Source organism: Gossypium hirsutum, chromosome D12 (genome assembly GCF_007990345.1).
Source record: "Gossypium hirsutum isolate 1008001.06 chromosome D12, Gossypium_hirsutum_v2.1, whole genome shotgun sequence".
NCBI lineage: Eukaryota > Viridiplantae > Streptophyta > Magnoliopsida > Malvales > Malvaceae > Gossypium > Gossypium hirsutum.
In genome coordinates, this window is record NC_053448.1 from 9,987,289 (window position 1) to 9,999,218 (window position 11,930).

The window sequence follows — 11,930 nt, forward strand, 5'->3', positions numbered from 1 at the left end:
AAATAATTTAATTTAAGTATTTTTAACACAATAATTTTAACTTTGACCCTAAAATTTTATAATTTTATCTCGATTCCCCTAAAAAATTTCGTGTCCGCCCTTATTTCTAACTAATTTCAGTGAGGAATCAAAGTTGAAAGATATAAGGTTGATTTTGAGGGAAAATGCAAGAAAAATGAAAAAGAGAGAACTCTCCCATTCAAAGTCAAAGTTGGTCAATGATCTAAGTCAAAGGCCTAGTTTAGGAATGCTTCTCAAAAGTGTTTTTGGAAAAGAAAAATAACAATTTCAATGGAGAAGCTAAAATTTTCAGCTTCAGAAAAAAAATATTTTTGGATCAATTTTTAGCTTAGAAAAAGCATTTCTTTCCCTCAAAAAACAACTTATTTAGGAATATTTTTGTACCAAAACACTTTTGAGAAATATTCTTAAACTGGCCCAAAATTAACTTATGTGATTCACATTTAATCACCATATTATAAATACATCCAAAAACTAAAATATAATCCCAACCATATAATATTTCTATCATAAATTGCACATACCAAAATGTCATTATATGAGAAATTCCCACTTTTGCCCCTTTTCTCTACTAACTATTCGTTCTCATCAAATGTAGCATTTTACATATCCAAACTCTAAATCATAGTTGTACTCCCATATTACAACACTTACGATAAAAATTACATGGTAAAAATGAAAAATAACTACAATTTGATCCTTGTGCATTTCAATCTTTTCCAATTTGATCCAAAAATTATTTCTATCGTACTAATTCATGTTCCTAGTCATTCTCCTGCCAAATAATAATTTATAGCTCATGTTTTCTCTAGTTTTTTAAACTAGAGTTTAATCCTCGTACCTTTTAAATTTTACGATTTAGTCATTTTGTTCTCACATTTTCACATTCAAATTTTCTACCTTGATTTCCATTTTCAGAATCAAAGTAATTCCTTTCAATTTCTCCCAATCTGACTCATTTTCTAATTTTCCTAAAAAAATCAGTGTATGATCTCAGAACAGTACCGAAAATTTTGGGTTACAAAAACAATAAGCAATAATAAACGAACCATAAATACTAAGATGAAGCTAATCCTTCAAATTACAAGCAGGAAATATATAATCTGATTACGACCAATACCCGCTTTTGCCAAGCTATCAACTAAGCCATTAGCCTCTCTAAAAATCTCCAGCCAATAAACAACCTCTAGTAGTTTCACGGATTTGTCCAAGCTCTTCAAATGATTTCCAAAATCTCCATGGACAAGAATTCTCCTTATTACACCAAGCAATCGCCATAGCCCTTAACTCAACTTTCACTAGGATTCTGACATTCAAGGGGGCAAGAAAATAGCCCTGACAGTTGTAATATTGTCATTGATTACTAAGGGTTTCATGTAGAAATCAGACAATTTGATAGCATTGTCAATGTTCTTCAATCCTTCTTTGAGTCTCATTGTTTCCTTCTTCAACCTCTCTTCCATGGAAGCCAAAGCCACTGCCACATCTACTAAGCACTCTAAGGAAAAGACAACATCATTTTTGTTTAAACCCATCGTCTTTGCTTCTATATCAGATGAATTCTCATGATAATGGGAATTCCTATTTCAAGTAGAGTTGAAAATTAAGTGATCCTATACCTGTAAGGATTTGGATATTGGTTTTCAAGCGTTATGATTAAAATAGTTCAACACTACCTAGAGATATTTGGAAGATATATAAAACAATTGTGGATATGAACAGTACTAACCTTTGATCATCAAAGCAATTATGGTCTGCTTCTAGTAGCACCACTAAATTTAGCATACAGAGGACGAACACCACATGTTGTAACAATCTTTGTAGACCATCTGAACTGCAGATCTGCAAATGCTGTTATAATAGAAGAATAACCAGTATCTCTGGGTTCATCGTCATTCCGAATTTGCCAAACTCAACTGAAAATACAGCTGCCAGCCACTGCCAAATTGGTTTGCCAATCAATCAAGAATCAGAATTCCCGATTAATACCTCACAATTTCAAAGCATAATATGGACCTTGAACAACTTGAAACCAGACTACTTATATAATGATAAAAAGGCATACAGATTTTGGCCTACACTTTAAATGCTTAGAAGTTCATAGAACAAAGAAATAAAAACCAGAAGACAAGAAAAGCAGACATTTTACATTCAACCAACAATTGGTTTTAATCTTAAAAAGGAAAAGGAAAAAAAAAATCTATTTATGGAGGTGGATGTTGGTAAACAGATTGAACTTTAGATTCCAACAAAGAAACATATCTATCAAGAACTGAAATCACAGCTTCAAACTCAGTCACTTGCTGTTCTATTGCATCAATCTGTTGAACATATTCATCAAAGTTCCCACTCTTGTTTTTCAACTGTTCAACAAATACCCTTAACCCAGATGCCACATCCCCAAATCCTTTGTACTCTTGAGCCACTCTCAGATTCATCTTCTCCAATAGCTCCAAAACATTGTTAGTCCCCTGCACAAACAAAGGTTAAACAAAACCTGGATAGCCTTCAAAGGATTGAAAACTGGAGCGAGGTATCTGAATTATAATGAAGTATTTGGAGTTTTAGAGAGATTTGAAATGGAGATATAGGGAAACCTGGAGTTCTGATTTGACCATTGAAGAGAGGCTGGTAAAGAGATCGTTGAGCGACTCGGCAAGGTCGTCTTGGACTTCTGGCTCTTTGTCAGCCATGGCAGGCTTGGACTGGAACCAAGTAATTTTTGCGTTAGGTTTCTCCAACGATGAGATTTAATATTAAGCAAGCATGAATGGCCTTCTAAGGAAAACTGAGCTTTTAATCACCTCAAAACAGTATGGGCCTTTCGATGAGAAAGCAACTCATCTCAACCATTGAAAACGAAGTAAAAATGTCGAAATGGGTTTATTATTTATTTTCAATATAACTATTCTTCTTTCTTTATTTCATACAAATCCCTTAATTTGGTTATTTATCCAATCCTAACTAATTGCTATCATTTTGAAAGGCTAAACTATTAAAATAGTCTCTCTTTTTTTATTTATCTTAAATTACATTTTAGTCATTTATATTTAAAATGTTACGTTTTAATCACTTACATTAACGTGTCGTAACATTTTAGTCACTCAGCTGTTAATTGTCATTAATGGTGTAACGGTAAGCTGACATGACATGACACGTTAAATCATCATTTCAAACAAAAGTTTTAGGTTAAATTATACAATTGGTCCTCATATTTTTTCGTTTTGAGTAATTTAATTTTTTTATATTCTTTTAACTTTCTTTGTTTTTTTTTAATTTCCATTCTCTTTTGCTTCTCCTTTCGTTTTCCTCCCATCTTCATCTTTTTTAACTTAGTTTTTTTATGTTTTTCATTTGTTAAAATTAGTCCCTGTATTTTTATTTTTTTAACAATTTAATTTTTTCTTTTTATTTTTTTATTTTCCTTTTCTTCTTCCCATCTAGTTTTAACAATTGGAAAATATAGAAAAACTACATTAAAAGAGATGGAGAATGGAGGGAAATAGAGAAATAAGCAGAAGAGAATGAAAAATAAAGAAAAATAAAGGAAAGTTAAAAGAACATAGAAGAAAAAAATTAAATTGCTCAAAACAAAAAAAATATGGGGACCAATTGTATAATTTAACCTAAAATTTTTTGTTTGAAATGATGATTTAACTTACCACATCAGCTTACCGTTACACCGTTAATGACAATTAAAGGCTTAATGACTAAAATGTTACAACATGTTAACGTAAGTGACTAAAACGTAACATTTCAAACATATGTGACTAAAATGTAACTTTAAGGCAAACAAAATTGACTATTTTGATAATTTATCTAAAATGTTAATATTTTATGTAACTCCCCGATTAGTTTATTGTTGTTTTTGTGAAATTTGATACTTCAATGGTTAAGTGTTTTGGGTGTGTGTATGAGGTCTTGGGTTCAAGTCCCACATTTGGAAAATTTTGTTATTTTTTTTATGTTGGGTAGGCTTAGATAGTATCGTTTGTAAACTCATATTAGAATGAGTTTGTTGGCTCTAGTGGTAAAGAGTTAGCTTGTCTTGAGGTCTTGTGTTTGAATCTTTGTACGAGCGTGGATCTTAATTTTTATGAAGTTTTGAGCTACTATTGTCGAGGGTAAGTTTTTGAATTGTTTATGAATTTCTGTTGCGATTTTGCATTTGGTTGCGTTGTGCTCAAGGGGGGTCTCGTTTGGAATTGTAAACTCATTTTGATTATGGGTGTTTTGTGATAATTTTAGGTTCTGTTCACTCCGGGGGTGCGATTGGTTCAAAAACAAACCAAGTGTGTACTCCTAACACGAAAAATCGAGCTTCAGCGAAAGCAGAAATTGGAGTCTATCGACGCCACACGGCCGTGTGGTCGGCCGTGTGACTGACAAAGGTGTGGTCGTGCACATGACACGACCGTGTGATGGTGTGAGTGCAGCCGTGTGGGCCACATGGGCAAGGCCAATCTGGGCGTGTGGGCCCATACGGGCATGTGGGCCTAAAATTTTAAAAATTTTCCTACGGTCGTACGGGCCAATCTGATCAACTGTGGGTCTACCGTAGGGCCAGTAAGGGCTAACCAAACCTTAATTTTTGTGATATGATATTCCGATAGTCTACTCTGAGTAAGACACCGATATGTATGGCTGGCTGTTCTGTTTGAGTATATGTATGTTATCTGTATACGAGCATGTTAATTCTGTATTTTGTATCCGTGTTTGGGGTGGGATTTGCATATGTGGAGGAAGTGATCTATACAACAACCTTTCGCCTATATTTTGGCAACTTGATTGCATATTATTCTGTCATGTGTCGTATTGACACTATGTGGTGTGTTGGGATAGGTGGGTGTTTTTAACCCCACATGGTGTGATGGGATGGTCGGAGATGGTGTGTAGAGGATGGGGGTAGAATTCTGTATATCTGTTATGATTATTTGATTATACTATCTTTATCTATCATGAACTTAGGTCCTAATTTGTATCTGACAGTATGTGAAAGTCTGTGTATGTTGCATGACTATTTCTGTTGGGTTACACATTGAGTTTATGAAAACTCACATCTATTTGTCTGTTCTGTTCAGGTAATTCACAAACATAGAGTCGGTGTGACGGAGGCTCAACGGTGACCACTTGACGGGAAACTGTTTCCATTCTTATTATTTAATGGTTTTATTGAAATTTTCGGTTTTCGTGAGAGTTTTGTAATTTTTGGAATCTCTGAACTTTTTGGACTGTTTGGTTTAAATTTTTTGTCTGGTTGCATTTTGATTTCTAAATTGCGACGACTTGAAAAAAATATCGATTTTGAAAACACGAGTGTGGTTTTGTTTTAAACGGTTTTTCAACTTTCGCTGCGAAATGATTTGGATAACATTAAAGGATAACATGTAACGGTCATGTCGAAACCATTTTTTGAAAACAAAAATTAGTTGTCGACTTTAAAAAAAATTGGAGTCGCCACCGATCCTTGATTGAGATGTGATCGGCTCACCTTAAAAACGATTTTGGTCTACAAATTTTGAGAAAACAGGTTCGGGAGTCAGTTACGCACGAGGAAGGGTTAGCACCCTCGTAACGCCCAAAAATCGGTACCAAATTGATTATTTAATATCTTAGTGTCGAGGGTTAAAAAGATTTTTTTAAAAAACTCAAATGATAAAATCTGAAAAGGATAATCAAATGTTCAAGTCAGATAAAGAAATCGAGACCCAATACGTTAGGGTACAATTTCTCAAAATCCCCGAACTTTGGATATCGCTTTTTAGCTTTTAAAGAAAATATTCATTTCGAGAAAGCAATATGTCATTCCCAATACGTTAGGACACCACAAATTAAGTTCTCAAAAATGATTTTTATACTTATGCACTTTAAATAAAGAATATTCTTGGTTATTTAGGATTAATAAAGAAAATCGGAACCCAATACGTTAGGGCTCAATTTCCTCGAAAATCCTGAATATCAAATATTGCACTATTTTTTAGAAATTCTTATTTCGAGATGACAAAACGTCGTGACCAGTAAGTTAGGACCCAACATTTTTGAATTCCCGAGAATAAGCTTTTATTTGAAATATGTACAATTGTAAAAATAAATACTTGGCCCTCTAAGTTCATCGAATAGAAGCGAAGCCCAATAAATTAGGACACAATCATTCTCAAAAAATATGAATGCCAAATATTTAAAAAAAATTAAAAATACGATTTTAAATGCTTTGATGAAACCAAAATATATTTTAAAAGTATGATAAAAAGAATTTAACACACAACATGAAACAAATACTTTAATTTAAACTATACATGTACATATATTATAGAAAATGCGTGTATATGTGCATGGAATATGAAATATAAGAGATGCATATGTATTATAAAATGTCAATGCGTATATATATATAAAAGTCATGAAAATAAAATAATAATAAAATTTATATAATATATGTACATACATTTTAAAAATAATAAAAATAAAAATGTATAAGCATAATATATTAGTAAATTATGAAAATATGGATATATATTTATATATAAAAAATGCAGAAAATATATGTATAATAGGTTTGAATAGAGTATGTATATATATATTATAAAAAATGTATATATATTTGGATTATAAAATATGAAAAACTATATAAATATTATAACATATAAATATATGTACGTATATATATGTATATAAAAATAAGAAAAAATAAAATAACAATAAAATATAAGATATGTATATATATTAAAAAAACATTTAAAATATATACATATATATATAATAAGATACATATATGCATATATATATGTATTGAAATAACAATAATAGTAAATACTAATAATAATACAGTAATAATAATAAAATTTAAAAGTATTAATAAAAAATAAATAATAAAAAAACCATAAAATGACAAATTAAGGATTAATTTGAAAATAAACAGATTTTAAAGTTGAATTAAAAAATAGAAAACGAGAAAGGGAGCAAATTAAAACACGCGCAATAGAACGAGGACCGAAATAGAAAATTACCCAATCCGCCCAAAACGCTGCGCATCATTTGGATCAATTTGAAACAGAAATAAAATGTGACAGAAAATTTAAAAGAAATAAAAATTTTAATTTAGACAAACTATAAAGTCAGGAGAACTAATTGCGTAAATAGTTCATTTGTAACAAAAGACGCGGATCCTATGGAAATGGGTCGGGTTGCACGGGCTATTGGCTATATGGCGCCGTTTTGGGGCCACTGAAACAGGCCCCAAACGACGTCGTTTTAAGCCCTATAAAAGCCCCTCTTAAAACCCTAAAAATCATTGTTCTCTGCCATTTTTCAATCGCGCCGTTTCCATCTCCCCTCTTTTGTTTCCGACCCATTTCCGATCGGCCACAACGACGACGAAGGCGCCTCGACGGTAAGTACTCTCTTCCTTTCTTTTACGTTTAGTTTTTGTTTTAAGAAACAAAAGAAAAAAAGCAAAATAAAATAAAAACAGTAAAAAGAACAGAGAAAAAAAACAAAATCCGTCACCTTCAAAATCCTTGCTTTTCTGTTTTTCTTTTTTATTTTCTTTAATTTTTTTCAATACAAAATTTGTCTCCCCCCCCAAATCAGTTTACAATCAGCCCTTTTATACCAAAAACTAATAATAATTAAATAAACAAATAAAAATCCTATCACTTGCTCGTTGTGCTGTGGTTCGTGGTTTGTTTGTAGGAAGAACGTGAAAACGGCGTGGGGGTTGCTGTGACATGGGGCGTGCGCGGCGCTGGAATTTGCTGCGACGTGGAGAACGTGCGCGGCGCAGGGGAAGACTTAGGGTTTCTGGAAACAGTTTAGCATTAGGTTAATTGGGTTAGGCTGCATTTGGGCTTGAGTTAATGAAATTGGGCCATGTTGGGCCGAATGTATATAGTTTATTGGGCTGTGCAAATGGTTTTGGGCCCAGGGCAATAATTGGGTATTACAGGTCAATAATAAATTTATAAATGAACACGTTTTATTAAACTTGGACGTTTTATTGAAGGATCATTAGTTTCAAAACCCTTCTTCGTGACACTACTGGATTCGGCCATAACGTCTAGGCCGGGTTTGGGGTGTTACATTTTAAAAATCTAAAGATATTGTGATATAACCTTAGAAATTTTGGTAAATTCTTAAAAATATTGGTATGCCAAAATGTTTTAGTTGATTAAGTTTGGGCATTAATGAAATCTTTAGAAATTTGATAAACCCATAGAAATTTTGGTATAACCTTAGAAGTTTTGGCAAGACTTTAGCAATTTTGGTAAATCTAAGATATTTCGATATAACTTTAAACACAAAATATTGAGTTCATCGAGTCTGAGATACTAAGAAAATTTTTAAAATTTTTGATATAACCTTAAAAATTTTAGTAACACCTTTGGAGATTTAATACAACATTAAAAATTTTGGTAAAACTTTATATATTTTGATATAACTTCATGAATATTGATAAATCTTTTGGTATGCCCAAATATGAGTTATTCAAGTCTATCTGTAAAGATTTTAGTAAACTGTTGGGTCTAAAATAGCTCACATATATTTAAAATTTTACAAGTTGCTTTAATACATTTAATTAAACTTCATATTTAATAATTATTGTCTTGTCGGTTAAGTTTTAACTTGATTAGCATAGTTATTGTTGTCAATACAGGAGGACGTGAGTTCAAATACGCTGAAGTACAATATCCTCTTATTTATGGATTAGGGAGAGGCTATGTGTTGAAAAATCAAATATGATCAGAACATATAATAAAATTGATAAAAAAAAGTTATTGTCTTTGTAATCAAATGTAAAGCACCAAACTTCTCGGAGTGATGTATGATGATGCTCACATTTTACAAGTCTAAGATTTACCATATTTATAATTTTACAACTTTGATTGCAAGCCTCCACAAGATGATTATTGCATACAGTGCAATGAAATATAAAATTACATTCACTTCCCTAAAAATCTAACATTTTTATACAGTTGAAGAGAGAAGTTGATCTAATTAAATGGCTTGAGAAACCGAAGCCTGGGTTGGATGATTCTATAACTCGGGTTCTCTTTAGGGGCTCATGCTTATTGATTCTTCTTCAACAAAGATATGGCATTGCCATATACGAGCACCATATTTGAAAACACAGAAAGGACAATCATGACAATAGCTAACATCCTGTCCTCCTTTCTCGATATAACATGGCGATCCCTGAAACCGGATGGAGTATGATTTGATGGAAACCAAACAATAATGGTAACATCGACTTTAAAACCAAAGATGATGAACTGAATGGAATTGAAAACCTCACCTAAGCGTTACAGCGGCGGGAAAAATGAATCCAAGGCAAACTGCAGCGGTTGCTCCAGTGAATTGGAAAGCAACCCAGATGCTGGGTATGAAATTTGCACCCAAGAAGATAAGTATCAAGAGTCCGGAAGTAATAAAAGCAAACCTCGTGGTAGACTGGGGTAAAGGGCTGGCGGAAGGGAAGAAGAGGCCATCTATGTTGATTCTAAGCGGATAAAAGACGATGGGAAATACAAGCATGAGGTGAGCAGCATAGCTCACACGGACAGCATCATTAAGTAGGTAGCTATAGGGAATGCCAAGGTCAGTATCGAAGTTGGCAAGCACATCAGCCAATGTTGCATCACCGAATAGAAGGAATCCGAAGACACTTGTCATTATGTAAACAATTGAGCATGAAGCGAGAGAAGTTCGAACAACTGCTCCTATCTGGGTTGTGTTTTTGAGTTCATTGGCTATATTGTGAACTGCAAATTGTTAAAAACACATGAATCTTAAGTATTCTGATTAACCTGCACTGAAGTCCAGATGAAAAACAAGTTACTTTAATCAAGTCGCATACCATTGTAGTGGCAGATAAATGCGGTGACTAGAACCGGGAATACAGTGAAGAGTTTCCAGAATGAGGTCAAATCAGTGACATCCGGTAGCAATCTCGGCATCACTACAGTTCCGCTAATCAACTTGAAAATTGCTATGGCCAGAATAATGACAAGAAACGCAACAGCAAGAGCAACTGATAATGCCGACGAAAATCTTAAGGAGTCTAAAATATGAGAATGCACAACAGCAAGTTAGTGACATGCAATAAAAGCTATACAATTCAAAGACAGGATGTTTGAGTTTGGATTTAATAAGTAAAAGAGCACTGCTGATTCTCCGAGATAATCGAAATAACAAACACTTACAGGATTTGTAAATTCCATCCATGATAAATGAACGAAAGTTCTTCGTAGAGCTGCTCTAAAATACCAAAATAGTTATACATCTAATATGTTTACCGATTAACTTGGGTGCTTTCTGCTTTAATTGTGTCGACATACTAAGTTCTAATATCTCTTAAGAACAAGCAAGACAGATAAAATTCAGCAAACATTAGCACAACAAGACCACTAACCAATGCGTTTAAAACATGCCAAAGGAGAGAAGATGCCGATTGTTGAGATGAGAAGAACAAAGGTACGCCCGTTCCACCAATGTTGCCCGAACCAACCTTCAAGGACACCAGCATGGTGAACTCCACTTGATGATGTTCCAGAAAGCACATCACCTTCAAGAAACAATTAATGAATCATAATAAGTTTATAGCTCAATTGAATGTAAAAGAACAACCAGATATGCAATTTTAAGTTGAATGAAATGAAACCATACCAATAATAATCATATACACAATGAGAACTCCAATGTTGTTGACTAAAACACAGATTTGTAACATGATTTTTCCATACTTTCCAAATGCATCCCCCATAAGACCTCCATAAGAAGTTATTTTTCCAGCCTTACTAAACCTTATCAAGAACTCAATAGAGGCATCAGTTAAGAAGGCCATAAAGATGATAAGAGCAACACCAAGAATCAGTCCCAGGACTTTCATTGTAGCGGGCAAGGCCATGATCCCTGCACCAACAATTGTTGTTGACAAGTTAAACACTGCCCCAATAAAAGAGGCTCCATTAAATTCATCATGAACAGCATCTTCATCTTGTTGTTTAGGTAGCAAGGGAGCTTTCTCATCAGCAACATGTTTGCTTCTCCCTGAACCCTTCTCTTTATTTGGTGTTATATCCCCAACTGTCATCTTCAAAATCACCAAAAACTCTCAAAATTTCCTAATTTTCATAGAAATCTCAATCACATTACAGGGTAAAACCAGCCTTGAGCACGCTCCAAGAATCTGATTCGCACAAAAAAGACAAAAGCTTTAGGTGCCAAAACATTAATTCCCTGGATAACTTTTTTTCTTTTAAAAATGCATTAATAGTCCTAACCTCTAACAAAATCTAAACTTTAATTTGCACCCTTTTGAGGTTGAAAAAAAAGAGAAGATTTCTCTTCTGCAGCTAAAGGTATACCTTTTCCAAATATATTAATACAAAATTCCAGACAACAAAAGCTTAAAAACCCAATTTATATTTCCTTGAATTAAATCGAAGACAACCCCAAAAAAGGAAGATCAAAATTTCACCGGACACAGAATCTAAAATTAGAATCTAGTACTAATAATAGAATGATTTGGGATATTTTATTTCAAGGAAGCCCGATAGAAGGATGGTGCATGTTATCAACTTTCCGCCGTTGCGCATTAGCAATTGTAATGGCTGAGCTCTTTCTCCCGTTCTTTGACTTTCTTGCTACTTATGCATGGATACTGTTTCTACCATTGGGAAACCCTTCAGCCGCTCGACCATTCCATGCAAATTTGAAGGGAGAAAACATAAACAAATTCGACTGGCGAGTTTACTTAGCTAAATTTTAATATCTTAATTACGGATGGTAATCGAGTAAGGCATGAGGAAGATCGGTTCATCTACTTCCATCCAAGTTTGCATGAAAATTTTCATTTTATTTTTGGGAAGTGTGACCCTTTGGCCAATACGTTATAACTTCAATTTCTTCAT

The 11,930-nt window shown here is 33.4% G+C and overlaps 2 protein-coding genes and 1 long non-coding RNA gene across 4 annotated transcripts; 1 reads left to right on the forward strand and 2 right to left on the reverse strand.

The window, feature by feature from the left end:
* Window positions 1–1,051: 1,051 nt before the first annotated feature.
* Window positions 1,052–2,876, reverse strand: LOC107945767 (biogenesis of lysosome-related organelles complex 1 subunit 2). 2 transcript variants are annotated; one of them, XM_016879884.2, is made up of 3 exons: window positions 2,619–2,876; window positions 1,751–2,492; window positions 1,052–1,519 (listed from the first exon to the last, which is right to left on the reverse strand). In XM_016879884.2, the coding sequence occupies exons 1-2, from the start codon at window positions 2,712–2,714 to the stop codon at window positions 2,226–2,228; spliced, it is 363 nt and encodes a 120-aa protein (XP_016735373.1). In that variant the 5' UTR covers window positions 2,715–2,876; the 3' UTR covers window positions 1,052–1,519; window positions 1,751–2,225. The 2 variants fall into 2 exon arrangements, with proteins under 2 accessions (XP_016735373.1, XP_016735372.1); XM_016879883.2 differs by having other exon boundaries at window positions 1,052–1,640; window positions 2,619–2,847.
* Window positions 2,877–7,159: 4,283 nt separating this feature from the next.
* Window positions 7,160–8,004, forward strand: LOC107945769 (uncharacterized). The gene is made up of 2 exons (XR_001696728.2): window positions 7,160–7,411; window positions 7,714–8,004. It is a non-coding gene; the product is annotated as an uncharacterized lncRNA (long non-coding RNA).
* Window positions 8,005–8,798: 794 nt separating this feature from the next.
* On the reverse strand, window positions 8,799–11,392 carry LOC107945768 (amino acid transporter AVT6A). Its single transcript, XM_016879885.2, has 6 exons — window positions 11,301–11,392; window positions 10,684–11,206; window positions 10,430–10,582; window positions 9,875–10,078; window positions 9,314–9,779; window positions 8,799–9,213 (listed from the first exon to the last, which is right to left on the reverse strand). Exons 2-6 carry the CDS (start codon window positions 11,108–11,110, stop codon window positions 9,087–9,089), a joined length of 1,377 nt encoding a protein of 458 aa, XP_016735374.1. The 5' UTR covers window positions 11,111–11,206; window positions 11,301–11,392; the 3' UTR covers window positions 8,799–9,086.
* Window positions 11,393–11,930: the final 538 nt, after the last annotated feature.